At 35.8% G+C, this 25980-nt stretch overlaps 4 protein-coding genes across 4 annotated transcripts; 2 read left to right on the forward strand and 2 right to left on the reverse strand.

The window, feature by feature from the left end:
* Positions 1-44: 44 nt before the first annotated feature.
* Positions 45-8889, reverse strand: MSH6 (MUTS homolog 6). Its single transcript, XM_078323862.1, has 20 exons — positions 7797-8889; positions 6554-6650; positions 5941-6043; positions 5808-5861; positions 5631-5705; positions 5165-5233; positions 4998-5081; positions 4408-4599; positions 3825-4303; positions 3589-3718; positions 2894-2985; positions 2597-2775; positions 2308-2510; positions 2116-2217; positions 1872-2034; positions 1293-1726; positions 1115-1194; positions 933-1032; positions 697-826; positions 45-511 (listed from the first exon to the last, which is right to left on the reverse strand). Exons 1-20 carry the CDS (start codon positions 8662-8664, stop codon positions 279-281), a joined length of 3867 nt encoding a protein of 1288 aa, XP_078179988.1. The 5' UTR covers positions 8665-8889; the 3' UTR covers positions 45-278.
* A 2726-nt stretch (positions 8890-11615) lies between these two features.
* On the forward strand, positions 11616-14829 carry LOC144573872 (ultraviolet-B receptor UVR8-like). The gene is made up of 11 exons (XM_078323646.1): positions 11616-11796; positions 11889-12033; positions 12129-12239; positions 12341-12401; positions 12612-12730; positions 13184-13269; positions 13359-13560; positions 13666-13719; positions 14083-14193; positions 14316-14372; positions 14465-14829. The coding sequence occupies exons 1-11, from the start codon at positions 11750-11752 to the stop codon at positions 14669-14671; spliced, it is 1200 nt and encodes a 399-aa protein (XP_078179772.1). The 5' UTR covers positions 11616-11749; the 3' UTR covers positions 14672-14829.
* Positions 14830-16607: 1778 nt separating this feature from the next.
* LOC144574078 (protein CURVATURE THYLAKOID 1A, chloroplastic-like) lies at positions 16608-17991 on the forward strand. Its single transcript, XM_078323929.1, has 5 exons — positions 16608-16875; positions 17161-17264; positions 17350-17457; positions 17556-17627; positions 17722-17991. The coding sequence occupies exons 1-5, from the start codon at positions 16731-16733 to the stop codon at positions 17785-17787; spliced, it is 495 nt and encodes a 164-aa protein (XP_078180055.1). The 5' UTR covers positions 16608-16730; the 3' UTR covers positions 17788-17991.
* Positions 17992-20768: 2777 nt separating this feature from the next.
* On the reverse strand, positions 20769-23512 carry LOC144574079 (cyclin-A3-1-like). The gene is made up of 7 exons (XM_078323930.1): positions 22947-23512; positions 22168-22400; positions 21968-22043; positions 21767-21877; positions 21540-21689; positions 21268-21402; positions 20769-20850 (listed from the first exon to the last, which is right to left on the reverse strand). The coding sequence occupies exons 1-7, from the start codon at positions 23277-23279 to the stop codon at positions 20773-20775; spliced, it is 1116 nt and encodes a 371-aa protein (XP_078180056.1). The 5' UTR covers positions 23280-23512; the 3' UTR covers positions 20769-20772.
* Between the last annotated feature and the right edge of the window lie 2468 nt (positions 23513-25980).

Raw genomic sequence — 25980 nt, forward strand, 5'->3', positions numbered from 1 at the left:
TAATCTGGCCAGAAACACACCGCAAGACAAAAGGTTAAAAGGAGATGTCACAACTTCCCCATTAGAAAACAAAATTACATATCGCTGGACCATATTTCCAAAATTACTGTTCGGATTCGTATGCCATTTACAAAAGCCATCGAAATAGAAAATGGGGGTTAATTGTTACAAATCTTCCAAAATTACCTTCAGAAAACCAATAGTAGCCAAACAAGCATTCTCCTGAGAATGCCGAAAAAGCACCAAGATGGCAAAATTAGCAAAAAATGATAGCCTGATCAGCTTCCTGAAATTAGCAACCTGGTTCTCATTTGTGCTTTAGAGATGGCTTCTAGATGAATTGAGTCTCTATCGTGCTTCCTATCTGTGCTTTTTATACTGGTAAGGCTTTCCATGACAGTTACCATAACATCTGAGATATCGTTGCTGGATTTGGAAGATCGTTTTCCATAGGTTGATTCAAACTCGTTCGATTTCTCAGCAGCCTTTTGAAGTACACTTGCCGGAATTCCTGTTTAGCACAAAACGAGAATGCATATCAGTAAGAAAATCAGGGATCTAGTGTGAATAAAGGAATTATCATGTAAGTACACTTGCCCAAATATAAATGCCATATGCACTTCTATCCATAAATTTGCTTCAGTGCGAGGAGAATAGCACAAATACAGACAAATTGAAGACTAATTTGGGAACTACCTGCTAATCGTGCCACATTGACACCATAACTTTTGGGACAAGAACCAGATGTGAGCCGGTACAGAAAAGTGACTTCCTCAAAGCCTCCTTCCCCTATCCCAACTTGGCAAGCCATGTGACATAATGCAATCTACCAAAGGAAGCATACAGACAGTATGTCAGAGTTCAGACAGTATGCAAGCGCTAACCGACAGATCAGATAAACTCTAGCCAAAAAATAAATAAAAAGCAAATACCTTCGTATCTTTCTCATAGTCCACTGCTAATCTATGGTAATGTGTAGAAAACAAGCCACGGCATTGCACGTGACGGACGAGATACTCCAGAACAGATGCGCTGTTAATTAAGAAAAGGATAACAGTAAAAATATAGTCACGTGAACACAGAGCGGGGGGGGGGGGGGGGGGGTGTGACTTACGCAATGGCTTGTCCATCAGATGTAGATGTGCCCCGGCCAAGCTCATCTAAAACCACTAGGGAGTTTCTAGTAGCAGCAGACTGCGAGGAAAATTCATAATCCAGAAAATAAATTACAACCTAACTAACACAGAAATTTACTAACAATATTTTAAAATGCAAAAAGAAGAGAAACAAACCAGCATTGAAGCAGTCTCAGTTAGTTCAACAAGGAATGTGCTCTGCCCCGCCATGATATGATCCCGTGCTCCCATCCGCACAAATATTCTATCAACGAGAGACAGCTCAAACCTCTCTGCCGGAACGTCTGCACCAATATGGGCCAGGATAACAGCCATGCAGACCTGACGTAAGAGAGTTGACTTTCCACCCATGTTGGGCCCTGTTAGAAGAATGAAGCTGGCATCACCCGGCCCACTACCAATCTTAACATTGTTTGGCACGAATGACCCCTTGCCTAAAGAGTCACTACGTAATATGGGATGACCAAGGGATTTCGCATATAAAGAAGGAACACCATTGGTGGAATCACTTGCTTTATTTATGATTGGACGGCATGTGGGGCCCTCATAGTAGTCACCAGCAATAGCAAGGCTGATCAACACGTCTAGCTCTGCATATTTTCACCAGGGATTTGATTTAAGAATCAGAGATGATAAGTTGATGATAATAAACAAGCAAGTTGGTTTTACTTCTGATTTATATTATAGGATGAATCTTTAAAACTTGGAACTTGCAATTACAGAGAAGACTGCTACCTGCAGTAACAGAAACCAATTGTCTCCATTTACAGTGGTTCTCGCTAAACTGCTGGATCAATCTCTGAAGAATTCCTTTCAAACTTTTTTCCTTCTCTTCCTCTGCTTGAGAAAGCTCTTGCAACATTTCTTTTATTTTGGGTGTCCAGTACCGAAAATATCCCTAGATTTGTAATAAATGAAAGAAACAAAACATTATAAAAGAAGTGGTAACAGAGTTATCTGATATATGTACCACACATACCTTCTTTGAAGCCTGCAACGTATAGTTACGAGGAACAGATCCTCCTAAGCTCTCAGGCACCTCAAGTAAATATTTGTCTTTTCCCACATTTACATAATTTATCTGCATCAGAGAGACGTAAAGCATTAAATGTCTGCCCATGTAATGACTTTATATATATATATATATTAATAGTATGCATATCATACATACCGAGGAATCCCCCAACAACTTGCGTTGCTCCTTCAGATACTTTGTAAGACTGGATTGAATCTCCTTTATGGTACTAGAAGCAGTGTCATAATCCACATCACAGCCTTCATGGGGGATGATACGACCAGTACGCTCAGCCTCTGACCAATCAAATGCATCTCTGAAATGATCCAGAACATCTGATAATTCTGGTAATCCTTTACCTGCATAATATAAATACAGAAGATGAAATAAACCACAAGTCAATTTTGCAGAGAAATATAGAGATTGTGGTGCACAATAACTATACCTGGTGTTAGCAAATGTTGGAGTAGAGTAGACTCAGTAAGGGACAGAAGTGAGGTAAGAGAGCAGCAAGCTTTTAACATATGCTGGCAACCCCGCAGAGCAGATACAAATTCCAAAAGCTGCTTCTTTGATGCATCTTCATATAGTATAGCCCTCTTTCCACTAGATCCATTTCCCTCACTTTAATATAATAAAAGGACAATGTTCAGGCAATTATAATTAACACAGAACAATATTATGATGGCATTAATTCACTGAATTAGACATGGTGTTATAGTACTGGTCTGCAGATTTATACCAGATTGAAAAAAGACGCGCGAGCAAGCGCTCCATATCTGCAAGCCTAGTAAGTTCCTTCCTGAAACCAAGTGTGGCCGAGAGGCCTGCACCCTGATATAAATTAAAGGTAAAAATCACAAAGTTGAAACTTGAAACCAGTTTGTTCAGACAAGCTGGGATATATGGTTGTTGATTGAGGTAAACAATATATGTATTTTGATACTACAAGGTGGACAAAAGACATATCCCTGATATGGATGTATACCAGGGGATGCACGTTGAATGTTTACTTACTAGGTAATCAATTATCTCTAAACCATCAACTGAATATCCATAATCTTCTTCCTTATCTCATTCTTTGGATGGAAGAGAAACCAAAGGCTTAGACTTTCCTAATCTTAACCTCAATGGAATTACTTAACCTTGAACACTGGATAAGGGGAGAATGACGGATGGAGAATTACTTACCCTTCTACCAGTTGGAAATAATCTGTAAGCAGCATCCGAAGGTTTATTTCAAACCTTAATTGGTTAGTTTTACTTCAAACTCACTCCAAAGAATAAAAGAAAAAGATAACTGCAGCTTCTTTTGGAACAAACCAGTTAACTTGAAAGAACATACAAACATTTATGTCGCATTTCAAGGAAATAATTGCTATTGCGTTGTTGAAGTGACATTATTTGAGTGTAAGGCCAAATTTAGAAACAAGTTACCTTGAAAGATGCAATTGCATCTTGCCTTTCCAAAATAGCCTTTCTGTCATACAGCGGCCGAGCAAGCCATCTCTTTAGCAGCCTCTTCCCAAATGGGGTTACACAGTGATCCAACTGTGCAAATAGTGTCCTGCAATTACCAACAGAAAACAATCATAAAGTAAAATAAATTAACCTTTACCAAACTAACTAACTAAAAACCAACCAACAAGCAAAATATTTCAAATTATAATTACCCAGAAGATCCACCACTCATGTTCTCCAACACCTCAAGATTTTCAAGTGCAGCAGAATCAAGGACCATGTACTTCTGAATACTTCCACCAAGGGACCCGCATGGAAGATGAACAAACTCAGCACATTTGATTAACTTCTCATCTAGGAAAGCTTGCCTTAGGTAGAACAAACAGCCACCAAGAGCCGAAAGGGCACATGAGCTGCTGTTTCCTGAACTTACCAGCTCTGTTAGAACTTGTGGCAATGCGTCAGATTCACCTTCAATGGAGCCATAATATCTTTTCACCTGTTCTATGGTTTTCTCGGTGTCCCAAAATTCTATCAACGGGACCAACTCATTTATCAAAGGATCTCTCGTGTTATTCTTGAGTGCCTTTTCAGTTTCAGGTTTTAGTGTATTGGAAGGTTTTATGATCTCCACTGGCCTTAACTCGGATAAAATTGAGCATAAATAATGGCGGTCAGAGTCATCTTCAAACTGACAAAAAGTAAATGAAAAAAGGATTTTTTTTTTTTATCAGAATATAATCCATATAAAAACGAGCAAAAAAATAGGAAACTAGGGTTGCAGCAATTAAAAACCTGTCCGACAACAAATTTGCCAGTAGAAACATCAACTAAGCAAATGCCTATAACAGTCTCCTTTTCCCTATCTTTCTCAGTAGAAGTTTCAGTAATTGACATCAGGTAAGCTGCATCTGGGTTGGTTAGCAGTGTTTCTCCGTCAGTCAGTGTCCCCTTTGTGACCACAGCACATATTTCACGCCTCACAACCTTAGAATAATGAAAAAGAATACTTCAAACAATGATCCCTCAACAATTAATAGAGTGAAGTGATTTTTGAACACTGAAACTGTTATTACCAAAAGCATCACCAATATGCCTTAGTAATATCATGACTTTGCTCGATGTGCATTGTATCCCGTAAATGACCTTTCCCAACCCAACATATTGTTATAGCCATTTGATCCAATGTATCTTCTCAGGTCTGGTATACCTCTTGCAGATTATTAAGATAGCAGATCACTATTGCCATGTGGTTTTACTTGGGATGGATCTTGGGCGGTTACCAACCCTTGAGAAATTGTGCACCATGACATGTTATTTAAGAATTTTTCTTAATTTTAATGAAAAACACACACAAGGAAATTAATACCAAATGAACGACTAACCTTGTCTTTAGAACCCAATTCCTTGCGCCGAATGTCAAGCTGTTCAGGTGTTTCTGTCTGCTCCACAACAAGCACTCTATAGCCCTGAGAAAAGAGAAAGTATTTTTAAACTCTCTGATTTCTAAATCAAAATTAAAACTGGTAGATAGATATCATAACATGCAAACCTTTCTAGCTAACTTGTCTACATTCAGAGAGAGATTCTTCTCTGGAAACCCACAGTGAGGCTGTTCTCCCTATATTGTTAAAAAGAAAAGACAAAGAAACAGAGCTTAATGTTTCAAGTGAAATAGAAGACATGTATGAATTATGAAAGATTAAACCAGGGTTGGGAATTGTTTCTTTCTCTTATTCTTGTAGCTTCTACAAGAAAGACTCGGAAAATGGACATCAGAATAAAGTCAACTTTTTGGAAAATAATCAAACAAGGCATGCTAATTGGAATTAAACATTTACCATGATCAGATAATATTCTAACAAAGGTTGTAATAATATCAGGTGTTGCTAGTGAACTGTATTATAAAAACTAAAGAAGAAAAAAAGACCACACCAGAGTCATATTTTACCGCCTTACTGTGAAATGGAAATAAATTAACATATTAACTTTAAAAAGCAACTAAGAAAAAGAAGCACCTTCATGTATTGAAGATCAAGCTCCTTGGCACCAATATGAGCATCCATTTCAAATAATTCATAGAATTTCCCCATCTACCAACAAACAGAAGAATGCAGCAATAAATTTTGCAATAACATATATGTGCCAAAACTAAATTATAGAGTTTAATCAAAAGGAGGTAATAAGATGCTTACCTTGAAGAAAAGGACCTTATCCATGTGCTGTGACTTGAATTCCCACCATTGCCTCTGTTAATGACTAGAATCAGTAATTTTGTATAAGACGGTGTGGCTAGAAATTTGCAAATTTTGAAAGAAAAAAAAATACCTGTCCTCCAGACAAACTCTTTAAGAAATCAGGAGGCAGGTACAGAGTTCGAGGATCATAATTCACATGGTCAGGCCTTCTCCCCTTTGCATCTTTTTTCCCTCTAGATAAATGCAGCAGTAGAAAGACATATATTAAGAATGGATTTTAGCAACCAAATTCAGTGGTTGACCACATTTGCAAATACCCCAAATTTTCCTATTTTCCAAGTGAAGCCCAAACAATTTCAATATATTCCAAACGACACGCCAAGGTAAAACCAAAGTTTAAGTTGAGAAAAAAGATCACTATATTGTCCATGGGCTATAAAGTAATCAAACAAATTACTTTATGGTGAGTTCCCACAACCTAACAATAAATATCCAGATTAGCATGATTATTTTAGTTCATTTTGTGATAAAGCTTATAGAGTTAGGCCGCAAAAGAATAATACATTAAGCAAGTACCTTTACAATTAGAATAATATAACTGTTTAGTACTCTCTGCAAGCATCTCAAAGGATGTTGACATAGTTGCACACATACCAAATGTTAGGCACAATTGCAAATATGTATAATTACCAACGCTATTTTATTAGGGTTATATGATGTATTCTGCACAAAAATATACTCACTCTCTAAGAAATTTAAATTTCTCAGCTTCACGGTTCCCAAACCGCTCAGCGGCATCTCCACTTAGATTGTTATCAGTCATAGCCTTGGCATTAGAACCTGAATTATCCAAACAAAAATCCCAAGTTAATAGGTTATTCCAACTGTACGGTAAAGTAATAAAACTACAAATCATTATCAAGGCAGTCAAGGACACAAGGCGCGCTTGAAATGGAAAAGTCCACGTGATGCACAAAGAAAAGCACACGCATGAGTAACATGATACATTGACTGTCTTATTATGGCAAGATAACTATAAGCATAAAATACTAAGAAACATGAATTTATCATGATAATGTATTGCTTATGCAATCCATCTTAATTACCAAATTAAAAACAAAATGTAAAATTGTTGGCTATTGATTCATTTGTAAAAAATGATGGCAGATTGTTAAGACAACTAAAATTAAGATAAAAGGTGATTTTTATGAACAAGGAACGCTCAAAATATAAAATAAAGTGAACTAAAATGTTGTCCTGAAATTTTTTGCATGTTTCTACTTTGATAAACGCCAACAATACTTACCATCGTAACATTTTGCTATAAAAAATATAGAACTAAGCGGCCAATATTTAATATCCAAGATATCCAGGTCTTCTGAAAACTTATTTATCCATGTAAAAATGCAGCGCTGCCCCATATTAAGTATATAGAAGATTGCAGGCAATTTAAAATTAGTTTGGATCTTCAAGACTGATACATAAAACTATCCACTACAAGAATGTAATTAGGCATAGAAACATGACGGCAAAAAAGTTCCAAAAGTAGGGATTAGTCAGCACTAACATGACGACAAAAAAAATCCAACAATGAATTAAGTTTGTATTTCAAAGAAAAGCAGTCCATTTAAATAAACGGTAAATGAAGATTTAACCAACAACAAAAGCTTTGTGCTCGAGCAAAAAAGCGCGCTAAGGTGCGCGCCTATTGAACTGAACTCGCCTGACATATAAGAAAAACATGAATACTAATTTTACCTCACTTTAGCGCTTAAGTGCAGTAGACGAGCACTTCTAACTGCACTGATCATTATAATGGCTTTACATGTCACAAATCTAGCTTACAAGTTTACACAACTCTTAAAAAACTATAATTATTAAATAGAAGATGCAAAGCATGTGAGTGGGCAATATATATGTTATGAGTGGATGTATGGTAATAACAACACATTAAGCTGTATTATCAACAAAGAATAGAACTTTCACCTTTACACAAAACCTGAGATAACATCTTGCTTTGATTATTAACACTTCCAATTTCTGGGCCCACCTTAACACCTTTTAAACCCTTCTCTGCCTGGGGCATGCCTTTCTCTACATCCCCTTCAAATTTAAACTTCTTAACACAGCCCATTTTACCCACATCAACCTTCTTCCTTTTTCCCATGCTCTGTAAACTCGTCGATCTTTCTTTTCTTGACCTTACTGCAACCACCTCTTCATCTTCCTCTTCTAATTCTACCTCCTCTGAATCCCCATCCGAAATCTGTTTCCCCACATTCTTTCCCCAATCTTCATCACTTGAATCATCATCCGCACAATCAAATTCACACTCTTCACTTTCACTTTTCTCTTGTTTGATTTCAACTTCGTCAGACAGCTTTTTCAATCTACGGAGTTTCTTTGGAGGTTCATCTTCAATCCATTTAATCTTCTCTTTTTCGAGCTCAATCGATTCTTCTTCGCCGTCGTCATACTGGATTTGGTGCTTGTCAGACTTGGGATCGTACGACTTGATCTCACCAGTGTACCAGACCTCATCGAGAGGCCAGTAGACCTTGATCCGCCTCCCAACAAAATCGGATTTCTGAGGTTTTGTTTCAGCGGAGGGAGGGGTTTTGGGCTTGATAGGTGGGGATGGGGTTCCCGATGAAGGGATTGAAAGAAGGGGTTTCTTGTGCTTTTGGGATGTGGATGGAGAAGGAGACGGATCGGAGCTAGGGTTTAAGCTGGATTTTGATTTGGGGGTGGGATTGGGAGGAGTGGAGTTCGGTTTGGGGTTAGAGAAGAAGGCGGTGATCTGGCTTTGCTTTCGAACCAGAGGCGAGCGGCCGTTGCTTAGGCGACGAGACATGGGGAAAGGGTTTTGGCGTTTCTGACAGGATGGTGCTTTTGATCGGAGAGAGGGGAGAAGTATGGATGGATATGGATGGGTAGATGACTGAATGGTAGCGGTACTGTTGAAATGAGAAATTGACGGGGCGGGAGATGTGGCGGGAGATTTGGCGGGAAAGAAGCGAGGATACCTAGATATTCTGGTTTTAGGGCGCGGTTGCTCCGCCGGAGGAATTCACAACCTCTCCAATACTGATTAATAGATCTGGACCGTTCTTTTTAACTTGGCACGAATCTCTGAGCCCAATAATACTGCCCCACGCTATCCCGAATCCAAAGGTGATGAGATTTATGAAGCCCATCCGCTAAACTGTTGGAGAGAAGTTGAATCCCCGCCGGAAGACATAATTTGAGCGCTCTCCAGTTTTTTATCGACGTGGAGGCCTCTCTTTTGCCTTATTTTAGATGTTATATTGATATGATTTTAAATTATGAGAAGCTAATAGTTTATGCATTACACTTAAATTTTTTTCATGCTTGTATTCCAATTTCCAAACCTCATAAGACACTCAAGAAATTAAATTATGAAATTCATACGGCATCACTTTAAGATTTTCTTATTGAAGTTTATTTCAAACAATTGGCTGGTGTGCGTGGGTTTGATTTCATGCCTAGTGATTATCTTTAAAAATATAAGGATAATTCATACGAACCAGAACACGAAAATTAATGCATGGGAATGGATTTTGTATTAATAACTCTGATTTTGATATTTGACTGTTTTAAATTTTAATGTTCGTGTCATTTATTTAGGTCTATGATTTTGAAGTCTTTCTTTTAGTAGACATTTCACCTGCTCGAAATTTCGAGTTCACTACGAGAAATAATTTTTTTACAGTGCTATAAAGCTCTTGGGCAAGGAAAAAATTACAATAAAAAATAATAGAAAAAAGAACGATAAAAATAAATAAATAATAATAACAGCAGAGGAGGTGAAGACCGAAAAGATTATCGTTAAAAAATATTCTTGACCAATTAATGTTGAACAAAAAATAATAATGATGGAATAAAATTCAAAAAAGATATAGCAAAATAGTTTTGAATCAGTACTGAACAAAGAAAGATAAACTTGCTTCTTAAATTTAAATAACTAATAGTCGAGGAGTAAAAAAACTAAAGAAATAAAAAAAAAAATAAAACGATCCCAGTGTCTAGTTCACGATAGCAAAATGGTGTTCAGATTCAGAGCGAAAATTAATATGAAATATTTTCATTGTACGAGGATAGAAAATCTCAACCGTAAAAAAATAGAGATAGAAAATTTGAAGTTTTAAATTCAAGGTTCGTAATATTTATGGTTATATTGTATATAATTTAGGTGTTTTGATTTGTATTATGGAGTTTGTTTCAAATTTACCGCTATAATTTGTCGTGGACTATTGATTAAAATCCCAAAAATTTTATTTATACCCTTTCAAAAAAAAAAAAAAAACTAAAACACCTCGAATTATAGAGAATTCAAAAAATAGTTTCCAAACCAATCTGCGGCTCCATTCTTAAAAAACAGCAGATTGTTTTGAAAGCCCCTCGAAAACTTAAATATATTAAATATTATAGTTGTTATCTGAGTTTTTGGGAGTCGCTAAGTCAATATGCACCCCTCCATGAATGGAACTGCATATTGATTTGGAGACCCTGGTATATTCTTAAATCCCACAATTTTTTTTTTTTTAACATGGTATAAATAAAAAAAATCGGATTAAGACCCTTTCTCTCCTCAAACCATAGTTTAAATTGAGGAGTAACATATATGATATTAAGAGTTAATAAATATGTTCAATTATGAGACAAACACTTGAAAAACTATTTCAACGATGATATGTGATGAAAGGAACACAGATCTTGTTGGTTACATTTTACATCTTTTTGAAGTTCCAATTTTCAAGATGAAAAAAATATTGCTCGATCAAACTAATTTTGCTCTGAAAATAATAGAATCAAATTATTCTCATATTTATTAAAAGATGTATTCATAATTTACTCGTGGTAGTTATTTCTCAAAAGAAACTAGAAATATAACTTCGAATGCAAACCGACATTAGTTTTATACGACAAATTATAATTAAAATACGATTATTGAATGAATGCTTAATACAAAGAGAGTGTTACTTGAGATATAGATACATTGATGATGCGATTTTTTTTTCTTGTGTTCGGGTGCTCATCAAAATAACAATTCAAAGGCAAAATTGTTTTAATTTTAGTTGTTATTTTTGTATAATCATCATTTTTATTCTTCAACAAGAATTGTGAATTAATAGATTTTTTTCGATGTGCAAAAATATGCATGTATTAATTTATTATAAAAAAAGTTCATTGATGAACATTCCAGCTACAGTGTTCTATATCTACTGAATAATAATCTTTTGATTGATAATGTTAGGGGTGGCATAGAGCTAGCTGGTCATGAGTTGGTTTTAGCTTGAACTCGTTACGAGCTGGATCGTTCGAGTTACGAGTGAGCTGGTTTGTTAGGTTTGGCTGGATCTTGTTTTAAGAAAAAAATAAATTATACAAATTTTTTGGATCGAGCTGAACCGAACTGAACAGTATAAAATACACACAAATTCATAAATTAATGCCTATCCAAACTAGCTCATGAACTGATGAGCAAGTTAAACCTCAGCTTAAACTCATTAATTCTAGATCAAATTAGTAACAAACTGATTTATTAATAGCTCAATCCAGCAACAAACAAGTCAGGCCACGAGCGAGCTTTTTTTGCCACCCCTCATAAGCTGTAATTTAATTTGAATATTTTATCAGTGAGCTAGTTCGGAGTTCACGGACTAATCCGTGCCCACAAAACACAACCCGACCCGACCGAGCTCCAGTCTCCAATATCGAGCTAAAACCCTTCTCCGCACGCACCAATCTCCAGTCTCCACCAACTTGTTATTCACTGTCCGCCAGCACAGCACAGCACTTGCTCACACGCACAATTACAAGACAACGCACCAGCTAAATTCACTGCTACTTACCAGTGTCTCACTGTCGCTTCCCCGCTTCCTCTTCCACTATCTCTCCACTGCTGCACGGCGCGCATGGCCTCCGCCTCCGCCGAGTCGACCCACTCCCTCGTTCTCGCGTGGTAATTAAAAACCTTTCCTCTCTCCGTCACCCCTCATAGCCACAGCTCGATTTTGCTGTTTTACTGAAGTCTGGGTTAAATTTCTTTTGTAGGGGTTCAGGGGAGGATGGGCAGTTAGGAATGGGGAACTGGGAGGAGATGGATTGGGCTTCTCCCATCAAGTCCCTTGAAAAGTACAACTACACAGCTGTTGTAGCCGGCAGCCGCAACTCTCTCGCCATCCGTGAAGACGGCCGTGTATTCCATCCCAATTGATTTACTTTCTTTTTGGTTCATAGTTGTTGATTTATTGTTTTTGGTATATTGATTTTGTTAATTTATTGTTTTTGCAGTTGTTCACATGGGGGTGGAACCAGAGGGGAACCCTCGGGCATCCGCCGGAGACTAAAACCGAGAGCAAGCCGGGACTTGTCAAGGCCCTTTCCGATGTCAAAATTATTCAGGTAAATATATTATAACTGCAATTTTTTTTGGCATTTTTTATGTTTATCTGGGTTTTTTTCTCTGGAAAATTAGTGATCTTGTTTTTATTTTGGTATTTCAGGCAGCAATTGGTGGATGGCATTGCCTCGCAGTGGATGATCAAGGCAGGGCTTATGCTTGGGGTAAACAAAGCTATGATTTTTTTTGCAGTCTACCTCCATTTTTTAATTTATTCCTCCTTTCTACAATTGTATATTTTAGAAATCCATCAAATTAGAAAATATTATATATAATATCGAGGTTGGTGGTTTGTAAAGAATATTTTATTGCCATTTGGTTTTATTTTGTTTTAAAGATTATAGTGCAATAAAAATCTATATTTTAAACCGTAGGTGGTAATGAGTATGGACAGTGCGGAGAGGAGCCAGAGAGGAAAGAGGATGGAACAAAAGTTCTCAGGAGAGATATTGCCATCCCTCAGCGATGTGCACCAAAGCTATCTGTTCGCCAGGTTATTTGAGCACATAAACTTGTTTAATTCATACACTGGAAACATTATGAAAACTTTTTGGGGTTCTTGGCTTAAATGCTTAGATTACTTTATGCTAACTGCTAGCTGCAAATTGCAATGCATGGTTCCCACAGTTATTCCTTGTCACTTTATTCTAGTTCTCCTGGTCTTTGTGGTATCAGCTTGCTTATAGATGAGATTTGAACTTTTAAAGATTTATTATTCTGTCCTTATACTTGCTAAATTTACTGGCCAAAGTGGTTCTGTTTTACATTTAACACTGGACCTCTACAGATGTGCATTCTTGCATATTTGTTTTCATTTGGATGACATTTAGTGTTTTTCAGATTTTTGTCAATCTTTCATACACAGATTGCACCACTTTTCTTTGCATGCCAAATCTTTTCGGTTATCCAGGTATACATGTATGTATATTTTTGTTTGTAAATTCAGGTAGCTGCTGGTGGGACCCATTCAGTGGTGTTGACACAGGATGGCCATCTATGGACCTGGGGGCAACCTTGGCCTCCTGGAGACATGTAATTCCTCCTCTCTATCAAAAAAGAAGAAAATAACTAAAAGCATCAGATGTCACCAAATCTCACATTGAATTTGTACCCCCTTGTAGAACACAGATATCTACACCGGTATTGGTGCAAGGCCTTGAACAGGTACAGGTAATAGCAGTTGGCGCATTTCATAACTTGGCACTTCTAGAAGATGGTGTTTTATGGGCTTGGGGCAGCAATGAGTACGGCCAACTGGGGACCGGTGACACCCAACCGAGATCACAACCTATTCCCGTTCAAGGGTTATCTGGTTTAACTCTAGTGAGTTCTCTCAAATTTTATGTGATGTGATCTTGTTATTAACTTGTTATGCTGGATGCTACCAAATACTTTCAAAATTTAACATATTTATTTATTGTTTTACAGGTTGATATTGCGGCAGGAGGATGGCATTCAACCACACTGACAGCTGATGGCGAGGTGTGCATTATGCTTCAGCTTCCTTTTTATCTTTTTTTTTTTCCAAGATGCATTTACTATTTATGAAGTAAAGATATTTCTCTTCCTTGCATTTTCGGAATGAAAAAGTAGTGTTATTGTGTACTGTAAATCAACAAATATTACTTATAGATGAGTAATGAAGATTGTGGATTAGGTCAAGCCATGTCCAGGCTTCTTTTCTGCCTCCTTTTGAAAATGTTCTATGCTGAAGTGTCCAAAGCAGAAAAGGGCTTGGCCTAATGTAGCAGTATGACACCAGTGACCATTGCGTCTTCTCAACGAAAACTTAGTGATTTATTGCAAGTGTTAAACATTGCAATATATTCCTTTGTTTGACCTTAGGTGTATGCATGGGGAAGAGGAGAGCATGGCCGACTTGGATTTGGAGATGATAAGAGCAGCAAAATGGTTCCACAAAAGGTTCAACTCTTAGCTGGTGAAGATATTGTTCAGGTAACTTAACCGTACTTAAGTTAACCAACATATCAAATACACACCGTAGGTCATGTTGCAGCTCATTGTTCATTTTCTACTTTCGATTATGAGTTTATGACCCATCCTTTTTCATCTACTAGGTTTCTTGTGGAGGCACTCATTCAGTTGCATTAACTCGAGATGGACGAATGTACTCTGTGAGCATTTGGACACCTCTCAACCATGCAATTTAGTTTTGATTCAGATAGCATATATATAAAGATCCTTTTTCTTTTTTATGAAATCACAGTATGGGAGAGGAGACCATGGCCGACTTGGCTACGGTAGAAAGGTTACGACTGGCCACCCGATGGAAGTACCCCTTAGGTTACCACCACCTAAAGACAGTAGCAGTGACGATGGAAAATGGTGTGCTAAGCTTGTTGCATGTGGTGGTCGCCACACTTTGGCAATTGCCACCTGGGTTGATGAGCCTAAACTGACATCGTCGATTTAAATCTGCTAGGTTGTTTGGTACCAAGCTATACCTTTATTTTAGAAATAAGCCATGCTGTCCTAAAACACAGGTTTGTTTTATAGAGGAGTGTACTAAAATTATGTGGCATGTGGGTTCGTTGGATGTTATAAAGATACTGTAAATTGGGTTGGCTTTCCTTTTCACTTTTTACTTTTTTTTTTCGTAGATTTAAAAAATGGAAATTAACGGATACTTTAATGGGTGCTTTTAAATAAATATTCATTTCATTTCGTCTGTACTTTTTTTAAAGAGAAAGTTTGCATTGAATAGATACACAATAACATTTAATATTTAGATTAACACTTCTTAAATTCTAAGAATTCATTTGAAAAACAAAAACAAAAAAAACTAATCGTTTATGTTCTGCTCTACTAAAAACAGAGAAGCAATTGAGAGAGAGGGAGAGCTTCCTGTTGAGAATTCAGAATTCTAGTAGCAGCAATAAGAAAAAGATATATACCCATCATAACTTCATCAATTAGATATATCCCCATTAAAATCTTAAAATTAGTTATTTCCCCATGTAAATTCACTTATACATTTGTTACTTGAATCAGAATTGCAAGAATATGGGTTAAGAGTTGTCGGTTTGTACATGATATTCGGAAAAATATTAATTCAAAGCCTTCTTTTTATAATTATAGCGATAACAATAATAATAAATTAGTTTTTGAAGAAGATTTTCGGAGGCGACCAATAAACAACTTCCTGCAACCTTTTTATAATAATTTTGCTTTGAAATTAACACCCTGGAATTCAACAAGCAAAATTGAGCTCCACTTGTAGTGGAATGGACATTGCATGACTGAAAAACAATAGTTTTCTTATCTGCACTGGTTTGACAGATACATCCACTGCTTTTTAAATGAATATACAATAACTAAAATCATCTACCAATACACCAAACATCGAATTAAAACATTTTACTGAAATACCTAGTTGGGAGTCGCCAAGACAGTTCGGCTCACTTACTGGTACGTTAAACAAGGGTTGGAGACAATAGGCGCCAGTGCGCCACGGGAGAACAGCCCCAGTCACAGTCCGATTGAGTATAGGAGATACGAGTGCTACTGGTACATTGATACTGGTGCATTGTATATAGGGTTATCAAATAGTATAGAATTTTTGGACTGTGCTAGCTTTTGAGTGTATTAATTGGTAACAGTAAACTAGACACGTGTAATTATTTTTTTTTTAATTAGTGAAAATTGTAAGAAGGCACCTCGCCATCTTACTCCAAAAAAAAAAATAAGGCATAAACATATGGAGAGCGTATCCTCTGCGGAGGTTTTACCTGCGGTGCTGTGGTTTTGATCTTGTCCGTTTGTTTCGGATCGGACGGATCAGATCAGATCTTGTCCGAATTTTAAAAAACTCAAAATTTGGTGAACCCTTAATCCAGTCCGTCCGATCCGAAACGAACGGACCAGATCAAAACCACCACACAGCACGCAGAGGATATCGTTTCTAAACATATGGTGGCTATCCAGAATTCATGTTTTTTTATTTTTCCCATTCTTTTCAATTTTTTTAGGAATGAGATATGTCGATTGTTATTCACATAGCATTCTTCTGGGACTTTGCATTTGCTTATATTTATACGGATGATTGTGTATTTCCTTATGATACTGGTTCATCAATCATCAGTCATCACCACATGTAGACAGTTGACATGGTGTAAGAGATCCTGCCTAGAAGTTTCTGTCTTTTGGATTGAACAGTTGGCACCATTTCCGGCAGTTTTGCAATGTTTTCTTTATATCAGGCCCAAAGCCCAAGATCTAGGCCCAGAAGGCATGGGATTTCGCGATCGAGAACCGACCAATCAGGTACAGTATTTTCGCCACGTGTCCGTTCTCATTCAAGGAGTGGACAGAGAAAGATAAACAGATTGTGGAACCTAAAAAATTTCACGAAAGAGCCCTCAAAAAATAAAAAAATAAAATCTAGTCAAGCTACTGTAGTGAAGCTAGTGGAGCATCCAAAGATAGCATCAGAGAGCTAGTCAACTACCTAGCGCCGCAAAAGCCGAGATAACATGGCTTCGATGGCGTGCACGGCGGCGATCGGCGGCTTGCGCCTCTCCACGCCGCGCGCGCCACTTCTTCCTCCTCCGCAAATCCGATCTGTGTCGTCCTCTTGCGGATCTGGCACTGGCCTCTTCGCTTCCACTCGCCTCTCGAGTAATTTCTTGAACCCTGTAAATCACTCTTCTAAGAGATGATTGGTACTTAGTTTGCAATGTGGATTCCAGTTCTGTATGTACTAGTTGAATTTCGGTGTAATTTCCACTTCTAATTTAAATTGTGATAAACTTGTTATAGTTTAGTTGACTTTATTGTCCCTTCTCTTTTGCAATTATTCGGAAAAATCACACCTATATAATTTAGTTGTTAATTATATGCTACGAAATTCATCAATGAAACCCTTGTACATCATCTAAGTTTGTATTAAGTTGCATTTGACAGATGCTACAAGATTTCCTTCAATCCAACTTAGAGCCACTTCTTCATCTGAAGACACCTCAAGTTCTGTTCAAGGTGACGACATCCTTGCAGATTTAAAACAGAAGGTATATCAGCCTGTGATTTATATAAAATAAAATATATTATACACTAGAACAATTTTATTCAGTGTAATTATCTTTATCTCTATAGTGGGATGCTCTTGACAACAAATCCACTGTTCTGTTGTATGGAGGTGGTGCTATTGTTGCTATTTGGGTTTCTTCTATTGTTGTCAGTGCTATCAACTCAGTTCCTCTGGTACCGATTCAATTTTAAGTAAATTTCATTTTTCCTACAATTTGATCTGTATATATATTTGTTGGTGCATTAATTCCTTTGTATTGTTGTTTCATCAGCTGCCAAAGATCATGGAATTGGTAGGCCTTGGATACTCCGGTTGGTTTGTCTACCGTTATCTACTCTTCAAGGTTTGTGTGCTTGTTTATATCCATTGGTATTTTAGTAAATCTTTTTAATATGGTGAATTTCTAATACTATGATCACTTCTTTCGTGTTTATCAGGAAAGTAGAAAAGAGCTAGTGAGTGATATTGAAGCTTTGAAGCAAAAGATTACTGGACCGGAGTAACTGCAATTCTCAGAAATAAACATAATTTTTCAGTACTGTTGTATTTAGATGATTCATGGTGGTAATTGTATCTCTTCAATCTTTGTAAACACATTTAACATTGTTCAATCTTGTTTCTTCAGGATTTGTTCTGTTTATATGGTTGAACTTATGTGTATATTGGAGTGTTTTGATAGTTTATGGCTTTTTACATTCTCAAAGAAAGGAAGTTAAACTAAATGATTTATGGTTATTTACATTTCGATGTCTCTGAGTTCTGATTCAGTATAAGCCGAAGTTAGGTAAATTTTTAGAGACTGCATAATATAAACGAATGGGCTGCATTAACCACACCTTTTTTTACCACCGTAATTTTACACAACAATTTCTGTTCATTTTGAAAATCAACATGTCATACATTGAGCGATTTTTAAAATTATTCTCTATGATTTTAAAAAATTTAATTGCTGACCAAATAATTTTCACGTTCCACCTGAATTGATACATTCTTTATCTTAATAATAGATAATACATCTATCTATAATTTAGCTTTTGATTTTGAAAAAAATTGCAGTCTGTTATGGTTGTGAAAGCTATTTGCTATATGCCAAACTAGCATAGTTTCTTTGATTTTTTTTCTTTTCTTTTTTATTAGAGGTAAGTCACAAAATCCCCTTAAAGTATTCGTTTGTGACAAATAGCTCCCAAAATTTTATTCTTGACAATGACTAAACGAACCCCCTCCACCCAATTGGATATTAATCTCACTCATAGTTGTTAAATTTAGTTAAAAACATGACTAAACGAACCTTCAAGTTTATACTCCGATTATTTAAATAGATATTTATCTAATAAAAAATAAAGTAGTTTTTAAATAATACAAAATTGAATGATATGTCCGAACATATCAAAATGTACTTTGTTTCTATTTGAAATGTCAAATAGAAATAAAACATTTTTGTAGTTCATAAATTGAAAAAAAAGTTATTTTGTATTATTTTATATTATTATTTATAAAATAAAAACTACAAAAATTAATTTTGGTAGTTCATAAATTGTAATCTTTTCATGCAAAGTATTCTTCTACATCTCTCCCTTCAGACTACAAAGCACATTGATATGTTCATTTGCCTAGCTTGCAGGGGAAGTAGAGTTTAGGAGACTGCTGGAATTCTCCCTTCACAAAGGAGGCACATTGTCTCAGTTCTGGCATGATTTCTTGTAGTTTCATCATCAGCTGGGTGGTGAATTGACATGCTCCAAAGATGTGATTAAATGTCTCCTTTGCATTTCTGCAGAGGTAACAAATGCTGACCATGTGTCATCCTCTCAGAGTCAGGTTGTCAATAGTGAAGATTTTGTTTGTTAACATGGGCCATTATAATAATTACCCTAGTTGGTGCCTTGATCTTCCATATTTTGTGCAGTCTTGTTTGCACAATGGGGCCCATTTGCATAGCCTGGTAGAAGGACTTTACAGTAAACTTGTTAGCGGCAGTCAACCTCCAAAGTGGAATATCCTCTTGACGAGTTCAGCTTGGGTCCGATGCCCATTGGACCCAAAGTGGTTTCAATGGGTTCACTCACCATCGGATCTGCTTTAAAATTCGCGCTAGAACTTTTACATATGCTTTAAAATTCGTGCGCACAAATCTTAAAACAGATCTGATGGTGAGCGAATCCATTGGAACCACTTTGGGTCCAATGGACATCGGACCCAAGCAGAAGTCCCTCTTGACTGCTTGTCTGTTGCAAGTTGCAACATGATGTTAACTTATTCTTGTGATTCCATATTTCATAACAGAGTCTAAAATAAATTAGCTATCATAATTTACTTTTCTATTTGGAAACATGAATAAACGAGTGTCTGTATATGTGTTCATAATATAACCTGATCAGCCTAAGCAGCCGCTGTCAGGTTTTCTCAAAATATATATTTGTGTGTGTATTATCTGATCAATGTCTAAATGTCTATGTCACAATGATTCATAGAAATTGCACCATCTGTAACGTAAATATACAATTTCTTATGTATCCGTAATGCATATCAGAAAAAAAAACATAAGCAAACAAAGACAGGCTGTTGTAAAATACTGCAGACTAATACTAATATCCTAAATCATCAAACGTTAGGTCCATAATATTACATCTGATTGTAATTAGTAAACATAGCACACTAAAGAGATTAGAGGACTACAAAACAAAATAAATAGTCCCTTGACTATATGACATAGCAAATTCACTGTCAACCTGAAACCACAAAAGCGGAATGGATGAGGAATAAAAAATTTACAATGCAAAATATAGTTCTAGTTCGTAAATTTGAAAGAAACTGATATTTCTAATTAAATATTCACAACATGACAAATTATAAGTTAATTTAAAATAATAATTATACAACTAGAAAGCGTATGAATATTAATAATTCTACGTATAGTAGTAAATCTAAGTTCAAAATTCTAACACAGATCACTATCCGCATATGTACAAGATACAAGTATTGAAACTTTTTGTCACTAACAAACAATTGCACCAGAAATGAAAATGAACAAGGTACTTCTCAAAAAAGGCAAAAACATGAACAGGCTACATATTCTTAACCCAATAAATTGCAACAGGGTATTTCTATTTTCTTTCCAACAAATTGAAAGAATAAACCACAGTTCCAATTGAACTCTGAACATATTCATTGTCCCTAGAAAACTTCACATGGCATCAACAAATTTAAAAAGAACAAACAATGAAATTTTGGTCCTTGCATTGCACCTCTATGTCCAAAGTAACATAACATAAAAGAATGTAATACTTACAAACAAATAGTAAAAATAATAATGACACCAGTATAAAAGAGACCAGTATAGACAAATAATAAACACCAGAGAAAAATAAAAAGTTGATCACAAAAGTTAGGAAAACTTCATCAAAACATCTACTATTTTTTTTCAAACATAAAACTATAAATCTATGCAATCTACCAGTCAGCATCTCCCATAATTTGCAGCTTCCTCAAACAGATTGTTTTTTCAGTTCAAAGAACAAATCCAGCAACTTCTCCTGAGGGAGCAGGGTAGAAACGCAGTTGAACTGTTTCAATGAATTATATGAAGACTATCAGACTACAATTATTACCAAACCAAACTGGAAATGAAAATTCTAGGGTTCGACAAAAAGAAACCTCAAATATCCTACCAACTCACCATTCAGATATCACCAAAACAACAAATCAACTATACTGGTAGATAGTGCATTTCAACATGTGTTTGGGTGGGAATATCCTGTCATTTTAAATATTTTATAGGGCCATAAAAAAGACATTTCTCATTCACAGGCACAAACGAGCAGTGCCCCCATTTAATGCCTCCGTCTGTTTTCAAAAGAAGAAAACAAAATTTTCTTCCTACCCCCACAACTTAACCATACAAAAGGTGGAGAAAGTTCAATTCTCTCATTTTTCAGTCAGCACGGACATTTTTAAAAAAAAATAAAATGAAATAAACTTACCCTGTGCTGCTTGTATTTGTCTTTAACAGCTCGTAGGGAAGAACATCTCTTATTCGATTGCAGTTCAAGCAACACATATATGCACTCCTTCAACTCACTCATCCTATATCCAGTGCTTCTCTCAAGCTTATTACTCTGTAATCAGTTCACAGAAAAATTAAATTGTTAACTTATCTTAAATTTCACCAAACGTTTAACTTTAAACCCCCAAAATAAATTTTCCAAATGACATAAAAATCTCATTAAAATGGAAGAAAGAAAAGGAAAATTACCCAAGGATAATTTCTCGGCTGAATTGTGAATCTTGCCAAGAAAACAGCTGAGGCAGCAACAACCGAAGGTAAAAACTTGATGCAGCCATAATCCATTAGACTAAGCTCAGCGAGGTAATGTGCCATGAATTTCAGATCCACATTTGAATCCTACAAAATTGGATAAGACAACCTTTAGAATTTTAGTTCATTGGCATATTGAAACCAAATTAGACAAACTAAACTACCTGGTCATTTTCTTGACCATCCTTTATGAACCTTCGAAGGAAAGTCATAGTGGTTGGATTTCCCATTTCATATTGCAAAGATCGTAAGACATCCTTCTCCATTTCCACAATCTGCATTCAAGGGCAACAGTTGTAACAACTAGTCCAATTTTTCTTTTGAAAAAGAAAGAAAGATCAGACAGAGTAGATCATTAGGCCAACCTCTTCCTTACTGTAGGTCCCAACAGTAAGAAGACAGACATCGACAACATGGGGCGGAAATATATCTTCATATTTCCTGGATAGAAATCATCCGAAACCAATCAATAAGACATATATAAATTGCACCAGATGGGACAAATATTGTCAATCTCTAAAAGGATACTGACTATGACAGAAACAAAAACCAATTTCATACTTACGATGCAATCAACATTGCAGTGGCACCGAGGAGCTGAAGCCTTTGTTTTTTAACAGCATTGTAACTGAGAAACCGGTCAATGTATGATACTGTCAGGTATAAGGTATCTGATACAAGATTGTACTCTTCAGCCACGTCAACCAACCAATCAATCAAGAGCCCTCTCATATCAGCAGTCACATCTACTTGAGTTGTTTCCATGTAGTTAGGGAAAGGTCTCCTCTTTGGCTCCACCTGGAAGAGAAAAAGAACAAAGAAATTCAGGTCATGATTCCGAATTCAATATTTGATGGGGATATTAGTGGTGTTACTAGATCATAACTGAGTTGGTTCAAACAAATGCCTGCAATTGGAAGTGCTATGGTTCTTTCTAAAAGAACGGCAATTAGAAGTTGAGAACCTTCGTCACCAACAGTTTTGTTAAACTTCTGATCACAGCTGAATCAAAGAAAATAGGACGACCCAAAGAGATAGCATTTATTAAAGATGTTTAAATAGATAGATACACCGATTGCACAAAAAGTAACAGGATACCCTGATTGAACCTCATGCTAGTCTACTCAGAAAATTTATGAAAAATAAAGGGAAAGGAAGAAATAGATCTAACTGACGATTGAAAATAATTCTCAGTGGCAAGGAATCAAACAGAAATGAAATTTATTGATAGAAACAAACTAAATCCCAAACCAACAACAACATTTCATATTTTCTTTGGCTCCCTTAATTAAAAGGCTACATGTGAATTTCTTTAAATATTTGAAGGGATAATTAAATACCAACCTCCATTGATCGGAGATACTGATCTATGTCTGATGCATACATCGCAACCTCGTCATCTTGACTGGATGTGCCAGTGGTAGAAAGGACGAAACCAGATATCTCGACATCCTTGCAAGAACTCTTCTGGCGCTCCAAGACATGCTCTTTCTTCTCCGATATGGTATTTTTGAGCGCACCAGGTCGTGAAGGCACCGCGTTTGATGGACTGGGAATATAGCTGAGCGCAACTCGCCTCTTCTTCAACGGGAGCTGAGAACTCGAGACTTCCAGGGCTGAGGCGCGCTTGGCCGAGGCACCAGGGAGGCGGGGTGAGAAGTTCTCTTTATCCGCCATGGCTACTTCCTTCGGAGGTGGAAACTAAGGTTAGGGTTCCGAGAAATTTGGGAGGAGGGAAGGAGCGAGAGGAACTCAGGGGAGGGGGGGATGAATTTTTGTAGGCACTGAAGAAAGAGCGGCATTTTTGTTTTCTGAATTTTGGGGAAAAAATAGAGGGAAATGCTGTTGAAACAAATTTTCAAGAAAGACTAAAAATGGAGACGGGATATATTGGGTTGGAGACAGGGAGCTATTTTGAGATTCGAGGCGTGCCTCCACCCCGCGAGCGGGAAGAATTCACGACTGGCTGGTAGCGGTGTAAACGGGTCAGATATTATCCGATTTTGTCCGGATCCGAATCCGAATCCAAAAAATTATTTAAATTATCCAATCCGATCCGTGTTCGTATCTGAAAGTTTCTATATCTGTATCCGAATAATTATAATGAATGAAGATATGATAAATTTTTTTAACTATCCGTATTTGACTGTTATACCCTAAACCATACTCTATATTCTTAAATTGTATATAGATACTAATGGTTTATTAAATTGCATATACATATATATTCTGATGAACAATGTAACACTGTGATATAATTAGTGACTAATATTTTGATAATATGATATATGTTTTGTAACTAACAAATTTATTATGAAAAATACTAGATCTACTTTTTAAATGAAAAAATTATTTTTAGATATTATTTTTTACTATAATGTACATTAGTAATTTATTTTTCATTATCCGAAGTATATTCATATACTTATTTGTATCTAATCCGTATCCGAGACTATCCGTATTTGTATTTGTATCCCTATCTGAAAATTATAATGGATAAGGATATAGTTTGACCACTATCTGGTTCATATCCGACCGTTTACACCCCTACTGGCTAGGCTTGTATATATATATATAGAGAGAGAGAGAGAGAGAGAGAGAGAGTAAGGCTTGGGTGCTATGGATAGCATAAGGCCATCCCGTGCTACGGCCTCAAAAACTCATCATATGACCTTCAAACTTCGATTTAAATAGCTCAATAAATTGGTTATATAATAAAAATAATAATTTTTACTATTTTTGAAATTTTTTTACTATTTAGTATTTATTATGATTTATGAAAAATGACCAAAAATGAATAGGAAAACAAAAGAGAATTTAGACTATTTTTGGCTATCTTTCATAAATCATAATAAATGGTAAAAATTAGTATTCTACAAGTTTATTATATAACCAATTTATTGAGCTATTTAAATCAAAGTTTAAAAGTTATACGATAAGTTTTTGAGGCCGTAACACGGGATGGCCTTATGCTATCCATAGCACCCAAGCCTTACTCTCTCTCTCTCTCTCTCTTTATATATATATCCTTATTCACAGAAGCCCTCGAAGAATGTCAAAATATTATTAACGAGTTGTAATTATCAAGTAATTTGATTCCAGAATTCAGTTTAAATGCTAGCGTTCATTTAAACTGAACAGCTTTATTATTAATTGCATTACTTTATTAATAATGCAAACTTGAAGTCCAAAAAGTTTCACATAAAATGCTAGCGTTTATTTTGCACGCAATTAAAGTCAAATTTCAACCTTTCCACTTTCGGATAATAAATCCCTCTAATTTTAAGGTTCCAAATACAGGGGGAATCATATTTTCAAAAAAAAAAAAAAAAAAATGGTTGTGGCAACCAAGAAACCACACTTCACTAACTATTTGCATAATGTAGACTAAATATTATTTTATACAGCAAACATGTTAGTAAATAATAACATTGGATAGATAAACATTTGAATTTATAGAAATTTGATTCTGTTTGAACGCAATATCAATTTTATTCGCTCGCTTGAGCTCCATTCGATATCGCTTAATATATAATTTGATTTGATAACATTCAACTATTAATATAACATAATATGCTTATTTTCTAAAGAAAAGTATTAAGTTTTATAAAATTAATCATTAAATCATTCAATATTGATAATTTTAATAGACGTAAACATTAATTATTTAAGATAATATGAAATAAAAATCAAAGTTTCTAATTATTTACTTAAAGTGGGGCTCGATCACAATTCGAGTCGAATTACGCAATTTATTTTTTGTTTTGAGCTCGATAGCTCGAATTAAACCTTCCTGCAATCTGCTTTCTTTAGTCCCGTATTTCTCAAATGGCAACCGGTTTACGTAGAATTGATCTAATAATAGTGATTTCTAATAAAAGAACCAGTATTTGGTTTAGTGATAAAGACACATGATCTCTGTGTAAGAGGTCATGGGTTCAAAATCCGGATAAAAAAAATCATTTGTTGTAATAACAAGAGTATTAAATAGGTAGGTGGCTTGACCTACAACCTTTACTAAAAAAATAATGATTTCCAATAAATGAAATTTGTTCATGTGAGTTTGGTTGTGCACCATATATTAGTGTGAATTAATCAGTCATTTCTAATATTGATTTCTAGTGACAAATAATAGAGCTCAAATGAATATCAACATATGAACAAACAATTGGCAATCAAATGACCATATATTAGGAAATTTTAGTTCCTAACTATGTGCACCAAGTCTGTTAAACATACATACAAATGGCCCACAAGCCTACTTTAATAGATTAGCCCACCAAAACCCACATGTCTTGCCTCCAATTTCGGATCAAATAAACAATTTCATGTGCATTAAAATTTGTCTCATGAACAATGACAAGCTTGTGGTTCAGTA

The sequence above is a fragment of the Carex rostrata genome, chromosome 22 (genome assembly GCF_964058835.1).
Source record: "Carex rostrata chromosome 22, lpCarRost1.2, whole genome shotgun sequence".
Lineage (NCBI taxonomy): Eukaryota > Viridiplantae > Streptophyta > Magnoliopsida > Poales > Cyperaceae > Carex > Carex rostrata.